This window comes from Lichenostomus cassidix, chromosome 1Aa (genome assembly GCF_008360975.1).
Source record: "Lichenostomus cassidix isolate B80296 chromosome 1Aa, HeHo_3.0, whole genome shotgun sequence".
In the NCBI taxonomy this organism is placed as follows: domain Eukaryota; kingdom Metazoa; phylum Chordata; class Aves; order Passeriformes; family Meliphagidae; genus Lichenostomus; species Lichenostomus cassidix.
This window is the reverse complement of record NC_139480.1, coordinates 18,996,242-19,017,985: the sequence shown is the minus strand read 5'-3', so window position 1 is coordinate 19,017,985 and position 21,744 is coordinate 18,996,242. Positions and strand designations below refer to the sequence as shown.

At 37.3% G+C, this 21,744-nt stretch overlaps 1 protein-coding gene across 5 annotated transcripts; it reads left to right on the top strand.

Moving 5' to 3' along the window:
* The first annotated feature begins 376 nt into the window (after window positions 1-376).
* On the top strand, window positions 377-20,152 carry MLC1 (modulator of VRAC current 1). 5 transcript variants are annotated; one of them, XM_085041659.1, is made up of 13 exons: window positions 381-3,661; window positions 4,176-4,313; window positions 4,973-5,156; window positions 7,229-7,318; window positions 9,365-9,418; window positions 9,555-9,656; window positions 13,054-13,155; window positions 14,058-14,129; window positions 14,583-14,699; window positions 15,445-15,501; window positions 16,570-16,692; window positions 18,141-18,308; window positions 19,528-20,134. In XM_085041659.1, the coding sequence occupies exons 3-13, from the start codon at window positions 4,977-4,979 to the stop codon at window positions 19,600-19,602; spliced, it is 1,140 nt and encodes a 379-aa protein (XP_084897785.1). In that variant the 5' UTR covers window positions 381-3,661; window positions 4,176-4,313; window positions 4,973-4,976; the 3' UTR covers window positions 19,603-20,134. The 5 variants fall into 5 exon arrangements, with proteins under 5 accessions (XP_084897800.1, XP_084897768.1, XP_084897785.1 ...); XM_085041642.1 differs by lacking the exon at window positions 4,176-4,313 and having other exon boundaries at window positions 379-3,661; window positions 19,528-20,143; XM_085041651.1 differs by lacking the exon at window positions 381-3,661 and having other exon boundaries at window positions 3,676-4,313.
* The last annotated feature ends 1,592 nt before the right edge of the window (window positions 20,153-21,744 follow it).

Here is a 21,744-nt window from a genome sequence, read left to right as displayed (position 1 = left end):
CGCGCGGAGCGCCTGGAGGGCGCCGGGCCGCCGCGCGGAGCGCCTGGAGGGCGCCGGGCCGCCGCGCGGAGCGCCTGGAGGGCGCCGGGCCGCCGCGCGGAGCGCGAAGCCCGGCCGCGAGCTTTCCCCCAGGGCGCCTCGCGCGCCGCGCCGCCGCAGCCAATGGCGCTGCTCTCTGAGGGTCACGGGGCCGCGCCACACGCCACGGGGGCGCCCGCGGGGCCGGGCAGGGGCCGAGAGGCGGCGGGAGCAGCGCTCCGGGCAGGTGTCAGCGCAGCGCTCAGCCGTCAGCGCAGCGCTCAGCCCTCAGGGCAGCACTCTGCGCGGCCCTCAGTCCGGCCCTCAGCGCAGCCCTCAGCCCTCAGGGCAGCACTCAGCGCGGCCCTCAGCCCGGCCCGCAGCCCTCAGCGAGCGGCGACCTCGCTCCGCGGGGTGTCAGCTGGTAGGGCTTGGGGTACGGTAAAATTGGCGTCACACATGGTTACCACAGGAAAGCTTAAAGCAAAGGGGTGCAGGTAGCCTGTTGTTTGCTTGTAGTGCTGCCGGAGATTGCGCTCGTAGTGTATGACAGACATTTCTGTGGTAAGACGCCCGGAGCGGGGAAAATCCACGGACAGGCTGTGACCTCCCGTGGGCTGAGGGCTCTCGGTGCGCTTACGTGGCCCTGGGAGTAAGCCAGGCGTGGAGTCACTGCAGTGTGGTGAAACGGAGTGGGCTGGAAGGGTATGAACATGCAAATGGCTTGTTGATGGATTGCGATGCTCTCGGTAGCAGCCCGTTTCAAAATGGTGGGATAAACTATAGAACATGATAAACTTGCCTAAGACGGAAAAAAGTATTTTTATCTTAATATCATTAATGAAGGACCTGTTGTAGTGCTAGAGGAAATAAAGTTTTACTGACTTGCTTACTATCTCTGTAGTTCATATTTTTACCCAGTCTCTTCACACAGTGCACTTCAGGTATCTCGTACAAGCCCTCTCTGCATTTTGTTTTACACATACTGTTTCACAAAGCATAGTTTTTGAGTTGATGAGCTCAGCATCCCAGTAGTTTCAATAGGAACTGCCACATAAAGCTGTTAGAGGAGGTGGTTTCAGGAGGCTGAGCAGGACAGTGTGTACTTTTTTGTAGAAATCACAGAATAAATACAGCACCTAAGTTACGTGACTAAAGCATCAGCTGTCTTTGGCAAATTTTAGGTTCTACGTGTATGGTTCACTCAGTGTTATTTAGGCAAAGAAGGGCTGGGAATGCATTGCAGGCGGCTTACCACTTTTATAGAGTTCTGTACAGTTTCTAGAGCAGAATAAGTTCTGCTTGCCAGTATCTGCACACAGGTCCCAGTGTCTCATTCTAGAGTAACTGAGATGATGCTACTGGAAGGAGAAACAGGTATAAGTGTCTGTAGTCAGTGCCGTTTTTGGAAAAGTGCTGAGAGATAGTTAGCCTCTTTTTGATATATTCATTTAAAGGATTTCAGCTACTGTTTTCTTTCACTGAGATTCCAGTGGAATGCAGGCTGGAGTGCAGACTGTTAGTTGACAAAAATGTGGTGGATGAAGAAATTGTGTTTCTGGAGAAGATGATGGTTCACATGGATGACTAAGTCCAAAGAAATTTATGTTATATTGGGGGAGCCAATGTTATTCCAGGGGAGCAAGACATCAATTTGAAGCTGTTTGATCCTAATTTTTATGTTTGTTCTGTGCATGCCCCAAGACATGAGCTAGGAAACAATGGACTGAGGAATCAGCTTCAGAGAAACAAAATACTTCAAAGAGGTGAATTTAAAAGACATGAAAATATTGAACAAGGAATACAAGTAATGAGCTAAAATAGTGTAATTAAATGTTGTGTGAAAGAATGCACATGTAGTGCAGCTAATAACTCATCAGAAAATGAAGAGTTGATCAGGATGGTAAATGTAAATTTCCCCAGTGCTTCAGGTGCAGTTTTTATTTAGATTTGGGAATGTGTGTGAACCTTTTTTCAGTGCTAGCAAACCTGACCCTGGACAAAATGCTTCTTTATTAGTCTTTGATAGCAAAAGTATGACAATGACAAGTTTATATACCTTTTTCTCACACTATCCCTTGGCACTTTAATTACAACTGTTGATCTGTTTTTTATCTTTTGTGGTTACCTTAGGGGGTTCTTGTGTTGCACAGCCTGTGGCAAATGACCAAGTGTCTGCTATAGCTGCTTCAGGCAGCTGAATTTGTTCAGTGGTTATTCCTGTGGTGAAAGTATGTAGTTCTTCAAAGCTGCTTATGATTTGATTTGATTAACATCTTTTGGCCTAACTTAGAATTAAGATACTTAATTTGTAAATAATTTTCAGAAGCCTGTCGTGTTGGAATTGTTATACTTGCTGCAGTCTTTGTGTAGGTTTCCTATGCATTCTTTCGAATTAGGAGATATCTCTTAGTACAGCACATTTATGCCTTATCTAGCATTATAATGTCTTAGCCACCGACTTGGGTTCTGGTTATCATATCTTGCCTTGTAGTTGTGTATAAACAAAAAAGAGACTTCTTCTGGAACTGGAAACATGAAGTAAAGGGAACCTAAAATAAGGGCCCCAGAAAAGTTTTAGAGTAGAAACTGAACTTTGAAGTTTAAGTATTTTTTGTTGATGCTGATGCCAGGTGCAGAGGTTACAGTAGTCATATGGTGAACCTCTGTGCAAAAGGGAAATGGCAAATTCTGAGAAGTGCACAGGAAAAGGGGTAGGAGGAATTTCACTATAACCTGAGAAAACACTGTAATACCACACTTGAGAGAGGACACTTTCAGGTACAATACTGACTGAAACACTTGGAATTGTGAAAAATTGTTCTAGGGTTTGAGCCCTGCTCTGGTCAGTGGTGTAGGACTTCAAAAATTCATTTTATTCAGAGGGATTAGATCAAGTAAATACCTGAATATCTGTCCAATTTAGTGTAAAAAAACCCTCAAACTTTCTCCCTAAATTGCTTAAAAGGGTTAAAATAAGGTTGTGTTTTGCATCTATGGTAATTTGTGTTGGAGTAAATCAGTACCTAGCACTCATGAAAAAAGCTGTCAGGTAAGCAATACCCATTTTCCATTAAACCACAGTCTTTGAAAAGTGACAGATAATGGAAATAGTTGTGCAGAACATGTTTTCATGAACATAGGAACAGAAGGGCTTAATTACTTAAGACAATTTTGATTGACTGTACAGTCTTCCCCTCCCCCCACCTTTTCTAACACAGTTTACAGATGTGTCTATTACTGTGTATGGTGTATTAATTCATCTGTTTAATCTTTTAAAACTGTAACATTTTAATATTCTTTCAGTATTGGCTGACATTCTGAAACAAGGAAAATCTACAGCCTGTACAAACTGAGAAGTTGTGCTGTTTAGAAGTTTTTCTAGCATACTTAGAAGGTGATGCCCTTCAGAATACTGAAGATTTAATTGTGTCTTGGTTACAAGAGTGTTTAAAGTTTAGACAAAAGACCCTGTCATTGCTGTAGCTGTCAAGGTGCCAACATCTTCAAGATAAAAACGTCCTTTTTTTTCCCCTTTTCATTGCCTAATAAGCAGGAGGACTGGATCCAACGTACGCTGGCCATTGCATGTCACTGCTGCCTGCTAGATTTAAAATATGTTGTTTAGTCATCTGGGTGCTCTGTAAGTACAATGACAGCATGATTGAAGTGCATGGAGTTTATCTGACTACTCCAGAAGACTGGGGTTAGTAGAAAAAGATGTAGAAGTGTTCTACAGTGAAAATAATCATTTTGATAGATTTCTAACCTCTAACTTTTGAACCTCCAAACTTGTTGGGTTACTGTAATACTGGAATTTCTTTCTGTATTTTTTTCTAAGAGAATACTGTGTTGTTAGTATATTTTGCTCTTTTGAAACAAGAACTAGTTTATTGGATATTGTGATCACTGGCTGTTATGATAGCTAAAACTGGTAAACTGTGAGAAAGCTTTTATTTAAGATGCTAAGTAAGAGGTAGTACTCAAATAAGAAAGAGACTTGAAACTTTTTAAAGTTGGTCTGATTTGGAAGCAGCCCTATGAGATGTAGTACAGTCATTTTCTAGTGTGTTCTGTTAATTAAAATTCAGGAGGCATTTTCCTGTTCCCTGGCTTAACTGAAGTTCTTGCTGTGCTTTTGTTCCATATCTGAATAGCTGTTGTTGAAAGCCAAAGTGTAAGGGAGAACTTTTCAAAGCCGGCATGACTCACTGAACGGTGAGAATATCACAAAGTGTACAGGCAGCTGTGTTCACAGGGCTGTTTTAAACTGACAGTTAACTTTTCAGTGGAAGGTAAGCACGAAGGTTTCTAACTGTTGAAAAATCTGCAGTAACTTAATTCTAATATAAGATGCTCCTCAAGGTATTTTAACAGATCGGCAAGCAGTGAGGTGAACAAAAAAGTATGAAGTGAACAAGAGAAATGGTTGATACTGCGTAAATTAGAAACAGTTTGCTGTAGCTGAGTTATTGTGAATATGTGTGTTCATGGGACTCATAGGGAAGTCTGTCCTTGTAGATAGCTGAAATAAAATGGAACTTACATTGAAACTTGTTTGATTATCTTTTCTGTCCTAGAGTTTAAAAAGAAAAAGCTTTGGTTATAGAGGTATGCACAAACTAAGCACCTTTAAAACTGGTTCTTACAGCTTGAAATAAAAGTCTGTTGAGGTATCATAGATACCGAGACTTTCATTTTGTTGGTACTTATACTGTATTATTATGAACTGGGGCTGTAGGATGTAATTTACTTAAGGTATGCAAGTAAGTTGTTAGAAAGCTTACATATTTTGAAATGTAAATACAGCTAGTAGCTAAATATTCCTTTTATTTATTTTGTCTTGAATATACAAGAAAATAACACTGATCTGAGTATGTGAAGGACCTAAATTATATCTTTTTTTCTCTTTCTTCATAATTTCCATTATTATTATTTAATTGCCTTTGTGAAGTGTTATGACCAGGGAAGAAGGCTACAGAGAAGAATTTAGCTATGACAGGATGCCAACTTTGGAGCGGGGAAAACAAGAGAATGGAAGTTATATACCAGATATCAAATCCAGTGACCTTCAGCTGTCAAAGAGGCTGCATCCTTGCTTTAGTTACAAAACATGGATATTTTCTTTGCTGATGGGAGTAAGTACTTTAAATAATAGCAAACTTAAAAATGTAGGTGAGGCCTTAGTGCCCAGCAATCTGTTCTGTTTCACATCATTTGAGGACTCAGAATTTCATCACTGATAATATTGAAAATAAATCTTTGTAAAAATAGGAACATATTTAGCAGCTTCATGAATGTAGCTATTCACTGACTACTGGTATTCTTTGAATATTTTTTACTAGTCAGAGATGGTATATGAAGGCTTGTTTTTATTTTTAATATTAATCATATAGCATAAGCAGAGAATAAGTGTGGTAATGGTAAATGTCAGCCCATATGTATGTATAAGCAGCACCTTTTGGTAGAGTATATAAAGTATGCTGACCATGCATTCTTTTAACAATTGCCACATTCATCTATCGGGGTTCAATAGTCATGTAATTATTTGATATAGTTGTTATGTAGTAAGGTATATACGTGTGTTTCTTACATCAACATTACAGTGATTTGAATTTTTGTGTCACTGCTAGAATTACAGGACACTCATCTTGCATGTACATCATATGCTTCTCCATGTTCTGAGCCAAGTTAATTAAATTTCATTATAGCAATTAGAATTTGATCTTTTCTGTCAGCTCATGTGTTTTGAAGCGTAATTTTTATTAAGAGCTAGAAGTGTCTCACTGTTAATATGGTAATTGCTTGTTTTTGCGCAGTGAATAGAAGTATTGCCTTTTTTTTGTGGAAATAGCTGAACATTTTCTCCTTTCTGACAAACTGCAAGGCTTGGATTTCCTTTCAGATGTACTGTCACATGAAAGGAGCACAAAAGAAGTGCTGACTTTCTTTGCATTAAATTTTCTCAAACGTAATTTTACAAAAGGACAAGTGTCTGTAATTAGATTTTTCGTTTTTTACTGAGTTGTTGTAAATCTCTGGAGATAATAATGTTTAATGCCCATTTGCTGAAGTAATACTATCAAGAAGAATGAATTTCATAGAAAAATGAAAATGCAGTTTACTAATAAACTAACTGAACAAATTCCAATTATATTTTTCTCCTAAGTATTGTAGTATTTAGTCTCTAACAACCCTTCTGAAAGACAATGTCCAGAAAAGAAAGTTTGTATGCTGGGCAATGTAAGTCACAGTGAATAGAACAGTCTCCTGCAGGAAGCAATTGCAAACTGTAGAGTGACATCAAAGTGGCTGATGGTCTGGTTTTATGCAGAAACAATTTGATGAGCTTAAAGCACAATTTCAGCTTGTGGTCTATAGGCTGTTCTTCCAGTCTGCCAAACTTCGCTCTGTGCGTGTGTTAATACGTGCATATACAGTATGCTTATTTTCTGTCATTTTTTGACCAAGACTTTTTAAAGACACCCAATAATTTTCTCCCATGAAAAAAAATGCCCAAATCAGAAAGAGAACCATTCTGTTTCTTACCTTCTCCAGCCCCTTCAAAGAAATAATTACTTAGGAGAATGACAAGGAAAAACAAAATTATGTTAGTAGAAGACACTAATCACTGTGGAATGTGTAAATGTGATAGTTATGAAATAAACAGAGTTATCAAGGGAAGAGGAGCAGTTGAACATATTTGGATGTACCACTGGATGAAAACAGGAAGAGAATTTGGAGGGGTGCAGGAATATAGTGGAAGAAACTTCATTAATGTATCCCAATACTATTTTTGCTGCTGTGTTCTGGTTGGCAATCGCCCAGCTGCCCATATGCATAATGAATGTTGGTGGAGTCAAGCAGAGAATGCAAAGTAGAGACATAGCTGAGGTTTCTGAAACATTTTTACCACTTAACGTGCAGTTACCTTTTGAGTATTTTATTGAGGTATTTGCCAGGTCAGGGCAAAATGGTTGATTTAAACATGAACATCGTTCAGTATTAGGTCTTGTAACCAGCTAACATCTCTTCATAAGTCAGCATATTTTGATGGTTTTTTTTCCGATTTATTCACACAAAACCAGCATTCTTAAATGTCTATCAGTAGCTCAATTTGAAAGGGATTGTTTGCTGATTTCTGTTGGACTAGTTGTTTTTTAAAAAATAGTTTTATTCATATAAATTTGTCTTATTTGTTGCTTTGCAGACTTGCCTCCTTATTACTTCTGGATTTTCACTATATCTGGGAAATATTTTTCCATCTGAAATGGATTATTTACGTTGTGCAGCAGGTTCAGTAAGCATTCTTAATTATTTGCTGTGGCTGTTTGACAGCAAATGCAATAGTAAAGAATTTTTGTGGGTTTACGTCTTTTATTCTGTCTGTCTTTTTTTACTACTAATTTTCTTCATGGAAGATTTAACTCTATTTAACAGTTCATTAAATGGATTTTCATCCCATGGTTAAAGGAATTAACACTGTCGTAAAGACAACTGGGTTTGTGTTACCATTTTTGTTACTCAGCTCACCACTGGCATGCAATATTAATCTGCTGAGCAATTTTTCTATGCTTGATCTTAAAAAAAAAATTATTGCAATGTATTTGGGAAGTTTTCTGGCTAAATGCTATCAAAATGTATGTCAGATTGTATCTCAAAGTATTAATTTTTCAGTTTATTTTGCCATGATATCCACGTACTGAAGCAGACAAAAGTTCTCTTGAATATTATTGTCTTATTAGTAAAGTATGCATTAAAGATTACTGACATTTTCCAGAGCTCAGTATTTTTAGGGGTGCATATATATGTTTAATGTATTATATATGCTTAATTTACACTTTAGATATTCATAAGATGAGTCTGATGTACTTGCTTTGTTTATGGCAGTATTCTGTTCTGTCATTGTTATTTTCTCCACATGACTTACATGTTTGTTTTTAAGTTGGATCCAAGACTAATGCTTTACTTGAAACAAATCAGTCCCAGGAGTTGCTCTGTGAATGAGTTATCACTTGGGTGTCCCCTAAAGGTGTTAAAATAAACTTGGAGGAGTTTTTGAAGTCAGTATCCTTGCATATATGTTATTCTCTGCAACATTAGTGTTAGTTACTGAGATGTCTCTTTCTCTGCCCCTAATCTTGACTCCTTGAACTTCATGTTTATTGAGAATTTCCAAAGATCTGGTAGTTATTATGCAGAAGGTTATCACATTGGTCTTGAAAGGCCTGCTGTGGGTGAAGACGTGTACGTTTGGGTGTCTGTATGTGAGGAAAGTGTCAGAGCTCCTACTGCAGATAATGGCATTGGTGCAGTTGGAAGAGCCTAGGGAGATGTGCAGCCAGCTGGCCACCAAGTGTCTAGTTTAGCCTGAAGCTGAATTGCTCTCTAGACTTTCACCAACTGGACTAGTAGTAGGATTCAGTTGCCTGAACATAGTTCTGTAGTGTTCTAGAGACTCCTGTGTATCCAGGACATAAAAGGATGTTTTAATTATGTTCAGTGAAGGTGATTTAGGTGTTAAGGAAGTGCTGCCAAGAACTTTACATATCAGTATTAATCTTTTTATAGTGTTCCATTGTAAAGCCATCTGTGTTCAGATGAGTGGGAAGAGAATTAGAAATGTGGCATTTATTGCATGATCCATTATTTAACATAAGAACAGTTTTATTACTATTTTAGTATGTATTTGTGTAAAATGGAGCTGGATCTGTAATGGAGTCATATCTGTTGTGGTGGGTAACAGCTAAGGGATAGAGAAATTATGTTGCAAAACTTTTCATTTGTGCATGATTTTTCCATTTAGCTTTGTCCTCAAGTATGGAAACGTACTTCCTAGTGAACAGAGTGGAGATCCCCAGCACAATTCTCCAAGTGTATCCTGACTTAGCAGATTTTCACAAGGTTTTTCAAAACTCTTCTGGGATTGGGCAAATTTTAGCTTACTCAACCAGGACAGTATCTGTTTAAAAAATGTAGAGGCCCAGTTTGGGAGTAGCACAGTTTTCTCCTGCTCAAGGTTGTAAGGCCTTCTAGAGTTAATTTAAACTAACAAAGGTGTGAAATGCCTCAAGGAAGACTTTCTTTCTTTTATTCATCACATTGTGCTGGGGAGTTAGTCAAAGCTGAGGGATAGGGAAGGTATATTTAAACTTCTTGTAACCCTCAGACACTGATTGTAATTAATGAACTCGGTCAAGTGACACATTTTCTTCAGAGTTTCTGATCTTCTGTTCATTTAAGTTTTCTGAAATATGAAATCAGACACATAAAATATACCTGTAGAAGTATATATAAAATTCGTTGTGCAGAATATCCCACTAGTCTTCTCTTTTAATTTTCCCAGTGTATTCCTTCAGCAGTTGTGAGCTTTGCTATAGCAAGGAATAAAATTAATGTGGTAAGTATGAAATTTTACTGTCAATATTATATCTACATGTAAATATGTGTATATTTATATATATGTATGTGTGTGTATGTTCATATTCCCCCGTGTTTAAAATGAGAGAGAAACCAATTTTGAAACTGTTTTTCAGATACCAAATTTTCAGATTCTGTTTGTCTCTACATTTGCTGTTACGACGACATGTTTAGTTTGGTTTGGATGCAAACTTGTCCTCAATCCATCAGCTATAAATGTAAGTTACTAAAACAATTACTAATTGTAATACACTTATCTTTGTTAGAAAACAAGGGGGGGACATTAGGTGGCTGGAGGTCACATGTCATTACTTTGCTGCCAATACTGCAGTGTTTCTGCTTGGTCTGTGAAGAGAGGACCTATAGCAGTAACTTTACATTTCTCTTTGCCCAGTGTTAATCAGCAATAGTATTCACAAGAAATCCTTGGTTATGTGATTTTAGCTCATTTCACTTGCCTATTTCTTGCCCATACTATGTTGTTAATTACTGAAGAAAGATAAGTCAGAACAACTGTGTGTGCAAAGCTGGCTCTAATGCTTTTTTTCACTTTTCTGTCTTAAGAGTAATTAATCTACTGACTTGCCCTCCTCTTTGAAGGATCCTGTTCCAGTGAGACAATCTCAGTGTTAGGCAGTTCACTGTCAGCTGTTTTCCATTACCCATGTGGTACAAAGAAGATGTAGAATACCATCTCTAACTATACTTTCATTATCATATTTATTTTGTCTTCCCATGGGAAACAGCATAAGAAAATAATACTAGGTCTTTGAAATCACTGCCAGAAGTTTGAAAGCAGTAAGACTCATAAAAAGGATAAGTTTATCCAATTAGGTGAATTCACTTTTAACACCCTCCCCTCTTTATAAAGGATCTGGATAATCACTCCTTAGTTTTACTCATGTTGATACCTATCTCCACAAAATAACTTTAGATAGGTATATGGAATGCAAGATACAAGCTATGCCCTAGACTGTGACTGTGATGCCACTCCAGGAGGGTACAGTTCTGTCATTAGTTTGCTATCAACATGATGGGTGGGATTTGTAAAGATCCAAACTTCCACTCTGTTCCTTCCAAGGTCTCAAAATAAGTAACCTGGTGGACAGAAATGAGTGAAACCTTGAGCATGCTGGCCACTGCAACTGAAAGCATTCAGATCTTGAACTGGATTCAAATTAACTCCGAATTGAGTACATGCATTATTTTTTTGTCCTTGCAACTGAGTGGCTGTATGTTCATTATAGTTCGTGAAGTCCAGTCAGTGGAATCCTGCAGTCTTGTTTGGCTCAGCATAGATGGCTAAGTTAGGATCCTGTGGCCTGAACTTACACTTCTCTTATTTTAAAAGTACTGTGAGATATTCTGCCTGACTTGTGCGTCTACTCTGGGTGGGTGAGGGTCTCCCCTCAATTGTGTGTCCAACATCCCATTCATGCGGGCACATTCTCTATGCAGCTGGTATAATTGAACCCCATCTCTAGTGACTGGTTGTCCCAGTAGCTTTTGAGGATCCCTCTCTTTTCTCGGTAGACAAGGTCTCCACAGACAGTAGTGGAAATGTAGGGAATGTGGATGCATGCATCTACTGGAATATAGGTTCTTGATTTGATTGCCTGACCATAAGTGTGTGTCTCCATTTGCTGTGTGCTAGCTTGTCTTGCCTTGCAGCAGCCACTAGTCCAAGAGAGTATCAGTGTCTTTCAGATCCTCCTCTGTCATTTGTCAGACCTGTGCAGATATCTTGAAATATCTGTAGGATATATCTTAAATCATATTAAAAGTATGGATTTAAACAATTATTTTGAACTTAAAATTATTTAAACTTGACATTAATTCAACCCTTTCATACAGTCTCAGTGAACCACATTTTTAATACCTGATGCAGGTTCAGAGCAAGTTGAATTAAAGTTGTGCTGATCTACTACTTTCTACTCAGTTGCACTTGCATTTTCTTTAGTCATGGAAGAGGAGTGGGAACACAGCTAATTTGGTTCTCTGCTTCTGGTGGTCGATTTTATGTACAGTGGTAGTTGTAGAGGGAATTTTCTTTAGTTCTTAAAAATCTAACATTGAATCTCACATCGATACAAAAGGTACTTCTAGCCTTAGCTGTACTTCTCTTTGAGAAATAAACCCAAGAAAACTATCTAAACTCTGAAAATGGAGAAGAGATAGATTCTTTCACTCATAAAATTAGTTGAATACCCTTAGAACAATGTATGACTCTAGACATGCCATATCAGAAAAAAAAATTGGAAAGATAAAAATCTAATTTATTTACTGCTATTTTTCAGTTTTTGTTATTTGTGTCTTGTACCTGGGACTGAGATAGTCCATCAGTGTAGTTACAGTGCTTCTGCACTCAAACTTGTGCATCTACTTGGCACTGCCAAGTGTGACATATGGCCTTGCCAGCTCACATCAGTATTAGCGCTGTGTCAAAACATGCCTAAATCGTGGGCATTTATAATCTGGATTAAATTGTTCTGCGGGCCACACATTTGGCACCTCTTCTTTTGCCAAATAATTCTGTAGTTTTCATTGCAGCACTTTTTCTAGAAGTTTACCATGATGACATTTATCACTGTTTGTGGAGTTAGTACAACCATACAGTTTGTTGGGTATGGCAAGGCACATAGTTCCAATTATGATTTCCTAAGAAAAAGCTAATTTCCGTGCCCAAAGAAGCCTCCCAAATCTACCACTTACTATTTTTTGTAAAGAACACATGCTGCAAGATACGTGTCAGAGAAAAAGTAAGATTTGATCATCAACAAAGCAGATCTGACATGAGGGAACAATATAATTCTAAGTTAACAACAAAAAAAACAACCCCAACACCCCCCACCACTACCAGATGTTTTCTTGGGCTGCCAGTGGAAAAACATGATGCTTTTGAAGACAAGAAAGGGAGATCCATTCTGTTAACTTGTGTGACTCTAGGAAGGGATTCAGTTCATGTAGTGTAGCTATCTGCCTCTTTTCATGAGAATAATAAGGAAAAAAAGAGAAATGTTAAGTATTGCATTCACTTATTTATCTCTTGAATATGAGCAATGGCAGCACCAATGTTTTTGCAGGAAATGTAGTCTGCGAGAGTCATGAAACCATGAAGAGTGCTCATGAATGCTTTACTAGCACCAAGAAGGGCACAGAACTAGGATCCTTTGTGCAGTTCTTTGTTTTGTGTTTTCATTCAGTGTCCAGTATGGAAGTGCACCATTTGGGATTGCAACATAGGAGTTTGGAGCCTGTGGCTCTTGTTCCCCTGAGAATCTTTCATTAGCTGCTGCAGTGTTCTGTTTTCACATGGAAGGGCCTGCAAAAAGCAAATGTACTAAGCAAACACTTCCTTGTCATAAACTCCTCTTCTGGAAGACAGTGATGAAATCTTCAGGCAGAACCAAAAAAAAACAGTTAGGCATTCTGAGTATTATGTTGGTCTTGAAATTCATCAAGAGCCAAGAAAATAGTTAACAAACTATGTAATCAATAGATATGTCTAAATCTCACAGAAAATAGACAACCTGCCTAATCATGCTAGACTCAGCCCCTTCCTTTATTTTTAATATGGAAGACATAACTCATTTATGTCTGGGATTTTACTGACAGATAAATTTCAACTTGATTCTTCTTATTCTGCTGGAAATCTTCATGGCAACTACTGTGATCATTTCAGCTAGGTCTACTGAAGACTGCTGTACAAGAAAGAAAGTAGGTACCCTTAAGGATTGTGCGTGTTAAAAATATTAAATTTTCCTGTATTACATATGCTGACAATTTATTGGCAACTCCAGTATATAACTTTGCGTGTTAAAACTATATTTGAACTATAAATAAAAGTACCATACTAAATGGTAATTGCTTCTTCTATCTTTTAAAAGTGCAATGACTCCTCTGCAAAATTACCTGTTGAAAATAATACAGCACAGAGTTCTTTGTATATCTTATGAATGGGCATGGCAAATGTTTTATTTCTGTTTTGTAGAACAAAATTTGATGATATATGAAACATGAGAGTACTATAGCTTGTATGTATGCAAGCAATACCTTTTTGAAGCCTGATATAGAGAAAGTGTTTGTCTTGTTTGCCAATTTGGTAGTGTCTGGACAATGAATCTTGGCTTCAGGATGCGATAGATAAAATTTTCTTTTTTCACAAGTACTTTCCCAAACCCAACCTTAATTTTTCTAGAACAGTACTTCTTTTAGGTAAGAATGAAGCAAACATGCTATGCCATTTTATGTTCCAGTAGAAATACTGATTGATAAAGTTGTGTAGTGTGCTGTCCTCCTTTGGCTCCTGCTAATCCACATCTGTAAAATCTGAAGGCTCAGGAAGAAGGTGTATTTTTTGAAGGTGGAAAAGGGAAGACAAGATGACAATATTTCATTATTGAATGATGGCTGTGGAACAGCTAATCTGGGACTAATAAATTCTGTTTTAATGTAATTGATGTGGTCTGACACTGGAAAACATAATGATTCACTGTCACCCTTCTGGGCCAACCATGTGTTGCATACCACTGTTAAGATCTGTAACAGGTTGTACAACATATTAGAAAGAAATGTATTGCTTTGTATATTTTTATAATGATTTTTTTATTCTCCTCTAGAATACAGCATATGACAGTGCCATTGTTTTGAGCAATGTCAGCTTTCCTGCTCGAATTCTGAAGTCATACTCAGTAAGAAAAGCATTGTTTCATTAAATAAATTTATTACTTCATCTTTCTAAGTGCTAGGGTTCTTTAAAGCCAGTGTAGTTAAGAACTGAAAGAGTAAAGACAGAAATGAGAGATACATAGTAAAATGTTTCCTGTTAGACGATTTGCAAGAAAAACCATGACTGTTTATTATAGGAAGGAGTCTACTTAATGATTTAAGGATAAATAGTGTAAACCAAGCTGTTGTTTGGTGGAGCTAATAAATGAAAGCATAAATATGTATAATGAAACTGATCTTGTTTTCAGTTAAGCTAGCTAGTGTTTTAGATGTTTTAGATGTGAAAAACAGACTTCACGCCTAGCTAGTAGTGTAAATGCATTTTATTCTTTCCAGTGAGTTCCTTTCTATATGCAAGTAGGAAATTTTGTATTCAAATACATTGTTAATAATTTGTGTGCTCGTATTTGTTTTAGGTAATTGAGGTGATTATTGGAATTTCATCAGTATTTGGTGGAATAATTGCTTTGAATATGGATGTTCTAGTCTCAGGTCCATACCTCTCAGTAACATTCTTTTGGATCTTAGTTGCTGTAAGTAGTGCAAGTGGAAGGTACTTTTAAAAAACAATGGCTTCTATTTAATGTTTTTTTGTTTTTCACTTTTCTCCTCCCTACCAGAGTATTATTTGTTTGGCTCCAATACTGTTTGGGAATTGCTGCTTAGCGAATGAATTAGCACTTCAATATACTTAACATATTTTTATAATATTTTTGTTCTGTTTTGGTTTGCAATACGTTGGTAAAGTGTTCTGATACGTTTTCAGTTCTCAATTCAGTAAAATGGAAATGACTATTAAAACAAGGGTATTAGAAGTGAGGTGTTTTGCAAAAAAGCCATAAGTTTTAGAATATTTCAGGGTGCAAAAGAAAAAGTTGAGTTTAGCTTCACAGTAGAATTGTTAGAACATCTTGTTTAACCTCTGAGTTTTACCTGTTTTAAAAACCTGAGGCTGTGGTTGGTAACCCTTATCCCCAAGAACAGCCTGTACACAGGAGCAGTGGATTCGTAAAGAATGTTGTGCCACCCTGCTTGCCATGGATGAACTGACTGAGAAAGAAGACAATGACCATTAACTTTACATATGGCTTCTGCATCTGTAAAATTCCTCAGCATGAAGTGGAAAAATTTAATAAACAAGCTTTTCAGCATTCAGAATTCACAAAAAAAAAATCCCAAGCCCCATAGCTGTGAATAGTGGGAATTACTGTAACTGAATTGTAATTTTTGTAATTTTCAAGTAGATAAATACTTACTGTGTTGCACTGTTTTGTTTAGTGCTTTCCAAGTGCTATTGCAAGTCATGTAGCTGCTGAATATCCAAGTAAATGTCTGGTAAGTGTGTAAAATTCTTGGATTTTTTCATTAGAGTGGAATAATGCTAAGAAAGTCTGCCTGATAGTGGGCACTAATCAAGTTTTCTCATTAGTTTTTAGCTACTTTTATAAAATGTGACAGAAAAGAATTCCATTTGTTTGTTTTGGTGTGGTGGTGGTGGTTTTCTACTTTGTTTTTGTAGGGTTTAAAATTTTGTTTTGGTTTTTTTTTTCTTTTTTTTTTCCTTTTTTTTTGTATAGTGATTCCTTGGGAAAACATACTACCATAGAAAAATGACATGATGCCTCATATGGTATGCCCAGTACTGCTCTCAGGCTCCTAAGATGAGGTTCCCTTTTTCTTTCATTATCAGTTGTGGTTTCTGAAAGAAGAAAATTAGGTGTGCAGGCTGGACTGGACCTGGAATCTATTTTAAACAAACTCCTCATCTTCATGATTAGCACCAAGAGCTAATCATGCATTCTGTAGAGTGCATTTATTCCTTGAATGTCATAGATGTGTAGTTAAGTTAAAATATCTGTCTGAAGTAATGGTCATGTGATCATATTTAAGTGAGTAAGGAGGCATGACCACAACTGAAGTCAGAATATAATCCTGTAGGGGTGATATGTGAATAAAACTCATCTGCTGTTGTGTGGCAATAAATTTGCCACAGGGCAGTCAGATTTTTTTGCATAGGATTCTTTTAGGTTTCAACTCTGCAATATCTGTTGTTAATTCTCATTAATTCATATAAATTGAAGAATAAATAGTACTTCTCTAGATTGGGTATTGCTTCCTCTATGTGCATATGCAAGGCACTTGTAAATAAAACAGAAACGTCATTACCTGTACTGAATGAAATATGAATTGCAAAACAACAGTGTTTTGTCTAGGAAACTTCAGTTATTCAAAACTTTCTTCTGTATCTCCAAGAAATGTGGATGGCTCTTAGTATTTGTCTTTTATGTGTAATCTTACACAGTTTTACACACTTTTGTCATGCTTGCTGCAAGGAGACATAGCTCACAAACTAGAGTTAACTTTTAAAATTATTATTTAACATTTATTATACTTTTTTTTTAGGTTGAGGTCTTGATTGCCATTAGCAGTGTTACCTCTCCTTTGTTGTTCACTGCTTCTGCATACTTATCCTTCAGTATCATGCAAGTTGTTGACATCTTTAAAAGTTATCCACCTGCTGTTAAAGTATGTACTTTTATGCAATTGAAAAATGAACCTCTATCTATTACAGTAGCAAGACAGTAGTAGATGAAGTGATATATGAAGACAAGGTACTGCATTATAAAGATTGAATGAAATGTTACAGAAATTATTTAAAAACTTGTTTAACTTATGATTTACTTTAAAGTATGTTACATCTATTGGCACTCTGGACTTAGAGTTTAAAAAAATAGGATATTATTCTAAAGACACAGTAAAAATAATATACAATATGCTAGACTCCTTGAGGCATTTATAAATTTTAGTATTTAAATTAAAGATTCTAAATTTCCTTGGAAGGGTACATTTTTCTGTTTCTTCGGATGTTTACCAATAGTGGGGATTGTAAGCTTCCACCTGGATTCATTCAGAGTCTGGGCTGGTACAGACAGGAAAAAGTTTGCAAAGTTTAAAGCATTTCGGTATGAAGTATTACCCATGCATTGCTGAAGAGCTTTCCAGGGCTCTACTGGCAAAGTGTTTACCAATCCCTGAGTATGTTCAAAGAACCGTTTAAGGGCATTAGACCAGTGTCAGTAAGAGTCTTTACTCTTAGTATCTACTAGTCATTAAGTAGTCTTGTAACTTTAGAAGAAAAGACAGAAAATGTTTATTAAATTGATATCTCAGGGACTGGAAAATCAGCTTCTGAATATGTGGTCCAGCTCTTATTCTGGATGTTGTTGGATCTCAGTGTGTTATTGGACCTCCGGAGTGGCCACAGCTTATGTACCTTCTTGAAGTTGTTTCTTCTATCACACATGTTGAAGACAGATGTCTGCACTGTCTAGACAGTTGGTGTGACCCTGCAGAGCATTTCTAAGATTCTTACTCTGCTTTGTGTCTAGTTACAGCAAGAGCGGGCTGCTCTGCACAGGAGGATGAGCAGTGGAGCAGGAGGTAACAGCAAGGCAGAAAAAAGACAGTAACTTAATTGGCAAGCAGGGCAGTCCTACATTACCCTCAAAAATAGTAAAGCAAGGCAGGTCCAGCCGTAGTAGCCAGGTTCAGTCAGTGGTTCAGTGATTGCCAGGTAAGTCTACAGGAGTGAGGCAGACCTAACGTCATCCAATAACTCAGGTCAGCGGGGCAAGGTCAGAGCCAGCAGGGCACAGGGCCAGTCACAAGCATAGCTGTGACATTGTTTAGGTCTGAACCAGCAGTGACTCACTATTTTAGAGGATGGTTGCCTCAGTTCTGTTCTATTTCCAGAGGAAAAGATAATTTGGCAAATTGACATTTTCTTCAAAATGATAAATATTTTCTACTTTCAGCAAACTCAGGCACTAAAATTTTAGTTGAAACTTAATGGTGAAATAAACCATAAAATATAATCTGAGTAAAAAAATCTGGATATGAATCTTAAAATTATAGGGGTGGGAACATTTTAAAATATTTTATTCAAGTAGTTAATAACATATGTCTATTTTCAGCAATCTTATGATGTACTCCTGTTGCTTCTGATGTTGATGCTGCTAATTCAGGCATGCCTTACTATTGGAACTGTAATACAGTGTGTGAATTACAAGACAAAAATGAAACTACAAGATTCATCATGGACACCATCACAGGTTAAAAAACAGGAATACAGAACAACAGAGGTATGTATTTATACCCATTATAAAATTTGAAAATACGTATTTAAAAAGACATTTTTTTCGTGATGTTTTGTGGTCCTAATTTCTGATCTTAATTCAGATCAGAAAAGCTGAATGAAACATAGAACAAAGCTGTTCTATGAAACTGTTAATTTTGTAATCAAGAGATAATAGTTTGCTGGTTAGATGATAAGTGGACATGATACATGCAATACAGCAAAGAACTGAACCCCTTAGGCTTTACTCTCTGCTGTACGGAGCTAGAACCTGAATCCTTAAATACTAGAGAGTAACTCATGCTTACTGCACTAGAGAGTGCAGGATTCAGCCCTTGCTCTAGGACGAGCATTTGCACTGGACTGGCACTGGATGGAAAGCACTGAGAGCAGAGACTGCAATCAGTGAAGTCAGCAAAGAGCTGCTATATGGAAAGTGGAAGCTGTGAAATTATGTCCCCTCAGGCTGCTGAAGGCATTTGGTGTAGGTTGCTTATTTTCTGGATCTGTGTCCTGAGACTTAATGTTCTGTGCAAAAGATGAAGCACAGCAGCACTTCCATGGCTGCAAGTCACATTTTGGAGCATAGGTCATGGCATAGCTGAACAGATCTCTTCTGGGACTTTATAAAAGTATTCCTAGTTTGTGAGTCACTGAGAAATTGGGTGGGAGGTAAATGCTAAAAGGAGCATTTTCTCTGCAAAAGCAACATTTTTTGCTTAGCTTTTAGTATTTAAACACATGAATAATGTTATAGGTGAAGTTGCAGGTCCCTTTGGCTTCTCAGAAATCTGTGTTCTCAGGCAAGGCTTTAATTTGCGTGCATGTATGTGGCTTACTCTTGCTTCAGTTGCACCGCAGGGGGCCTGCTTCTGGCTTTGGGGTTAAAGGTTTAGGTGTGAGGGCTTTTAGTCGTGTTTTAGCAAAAATCTTGAAAAGATGTCTTAAGGAATGTGTTTAAAACAAGAATTTGGGCAAGTTTCCTTGACCCAAATGTTTCAAGTATTATATAATTTACACTATTATATTTTATATCCTAAATATAAACTTTATAATATACAAAAGTATAAAATTTACAGTGTATAGAATATTTTAATAGCTCTGGCTTGTAACTATTCACATTTGCATTCTCCTAGCTTCTCTCAGATATTTATATGCTTGAACTTCAATTTTTAATCAAAACATTTTTTCATGTTTGCATTTGTTTGAAATTTGTTTACTTTTAGGTTTCCAATAATACCTTAAAGGATTTTGACAAAGATAAAGCTTGGAAAGCAGTTGTGGTGCAGATGGCTCAGTAGTTTGGATTCTACAAATGCGGCCAATACAGCACAATCCAATACAGTAAATCGACTGTTTGAAATAAGGTTTAAAAACTTTTCAATTTTTAAACAGCAATATAGTTGCAGCAGTAGGAGCCATGGAATAACACAGTAAATGATGTATCTTTCTAATAATTTTAAAATTTGTTGATAATATTTTTAACGCATCTGTCTTTTCTGTTGGTATCAGTAGTCTAGTGTTGCTTTAGAAGATACCTTTAGAAAAAGGTAATGAGTCACGTGGATTTATGCTGATGGCAAAGTAAAATGTTGCAATATGTAGTACGCTTCATATATTTGCAAGAGATTGTTATAACTGCAGTTATGCAGTCAGTGTGACTGATAAATGCTTTTGTAAAGTTATGGGTACAAGTCATAATTGATGTTTTTGCTTATACTTCACTTTTGTAGGAGTTGTAAAGTTGTTCTGCATCTTATTGCTTTTATATAAATAAAAGTCTTTATTATGTGGAAACTTGAGAATGTGGAGTGACATTCTAATCAGAGAGGTGGCAACAGAATATTCTTTCCCATTAAACTTCAATTTCTAGACTATTAAAAGGGGAAGAGGCTTTTTCTGAATGCTGGGACACAAAAGCTACAGGCCAAAACAAAAACATCCAACAAACAGAAGCAATCAGCTAAATAAGAGGAGATACTACTGGTATTAAAAGAGGGTTTTTTCACATAGGAAAATATATTTTTACATATATTGCTTGTCATTTATTTATTTTCCTCTCTATCTTTAAAATCTGTGGAATGTAGCTGCCCTGAAACAAGAGACATCTCCCATACAAATTACCTTTTCCTCTTTTAGCTGAACTATGTGTATGATCGTGTAAATTTCAAACACTATTAAAATTTCCATGTTAAAAGGAATTCTGGTTTAACCAGGGTGTTAGCTGCTGACAAGGTTATGGGGTTATTTTTTTCCTGTTTTTATCATTTTATTGATGTTTTTTAAGAGGTTCTAGATTTTGAAATTCATTCTTTTTAAAATCTGAAATAACTCAGATCATTTGTTCAGAGCATGCAGGAAAGCTTAACTCTTTGCTTTTGAGAAGGGGAAAGAAAGAGCGAAAGGCATGCAGAGTGTGGAGCTTTTCAGGTACACTAGCATGTTTCTTTTCATTTTGGGAACGCTGGCAGTTATTATGGGATTTAAATACATAGAGGGTACTCTTTCAAGTTTAGAGCAGTGCTGCTTTAAAATGTGTGTACAGCAGCCTCTCCATCCACCTAAAATAATAGGGAATGAAAAAAGAGGTTGTCATAGAGCTACCAGCCATAGATTCTGCTTTCCAGTGAAGATGAACAACCCAGGGCTCCCTGCCTGGCCACAGCTCCCTTCCTGCTCTGTTCAGCACAGCAGAGACTGGAAAATCTGCCAGCTGCTCGGACTTCTCCCTGCATGCCTGGTAAACTAGGAGTCCCACCATGGATACCTCTCTGGAGACTTGAATTTTCTCATATCCTGCAAGAAAGTAAATCATGGAGGTAAGAGGCAGGCTTTTTAAATCATAATTAATGTAGGGCTGGCTGCTGACACAAAAAACTCTCAGGCAGAGAGTTTTACTGTAAATATCACTCTGTGGGTCAATGTTTTTGTAACTCAAAACAACACCCCCCCATACGCCCTTCTTTACTAAGGGATTTTTTGTATTGATGTTTGACACAGAGTAAGTCTTGATTGCGTGTAGCTTTAATTAGGGCCTGCTGGAAGATGATCTGTTTCCACAGCACAGCTAGAAAGCCCATTCAAAGGACAAAAATCATTCCCCTCTCTTAGGTCAGCCTGCTGAGGTAAATGTGTATGTGCCATCTTAGAAGGGTTTCTGCTTGGATATGTGCCATTTCCTGCCTTGCTGGAAGAAGAATTAGACATTAGAATTAATGCCATGGGCTACTGCATAGCTTATACCAAGAGTTAGGTTCCTAGCTTAAAAAAATAGCCCTACATAAAATAAATCAGGCTGAAGCATCTCCTGAAAAATGAAATTGTGTGCACATGGTGCATGAATGCTTCCTTAGCTAACAATTTAGCTAGGAAAAAACTAGGAAAGTGAAGGGAAGATTTGCAGTTTTAAGAACATATTTTGATCCTCTCTGCTATTGCAGGCA

Bases quoted from the DNA above. Each gene is read 5' to 3' on its own strand.
- MLC1 (XM_085041642.1), top strand. From the start codon at position 3,636: ATGTTGTTTAGTCATCTGGGTGCTCT. The intron at 3,662-4,972 runs GTAAGTACAATG...GCCTTTGTGAAG, and splicing joins TTTAGTCATCTGGGTGCTCT to TGTTATGACCAGGGAAGAAG. The intron at 7,319-9,364 runs GTAAGCATTCTT...TAATTTTCCCAG, and splicing joins TACGTTGTGCAGCAGGTTCA to TGTATTCCTTCAGCAGTTGT.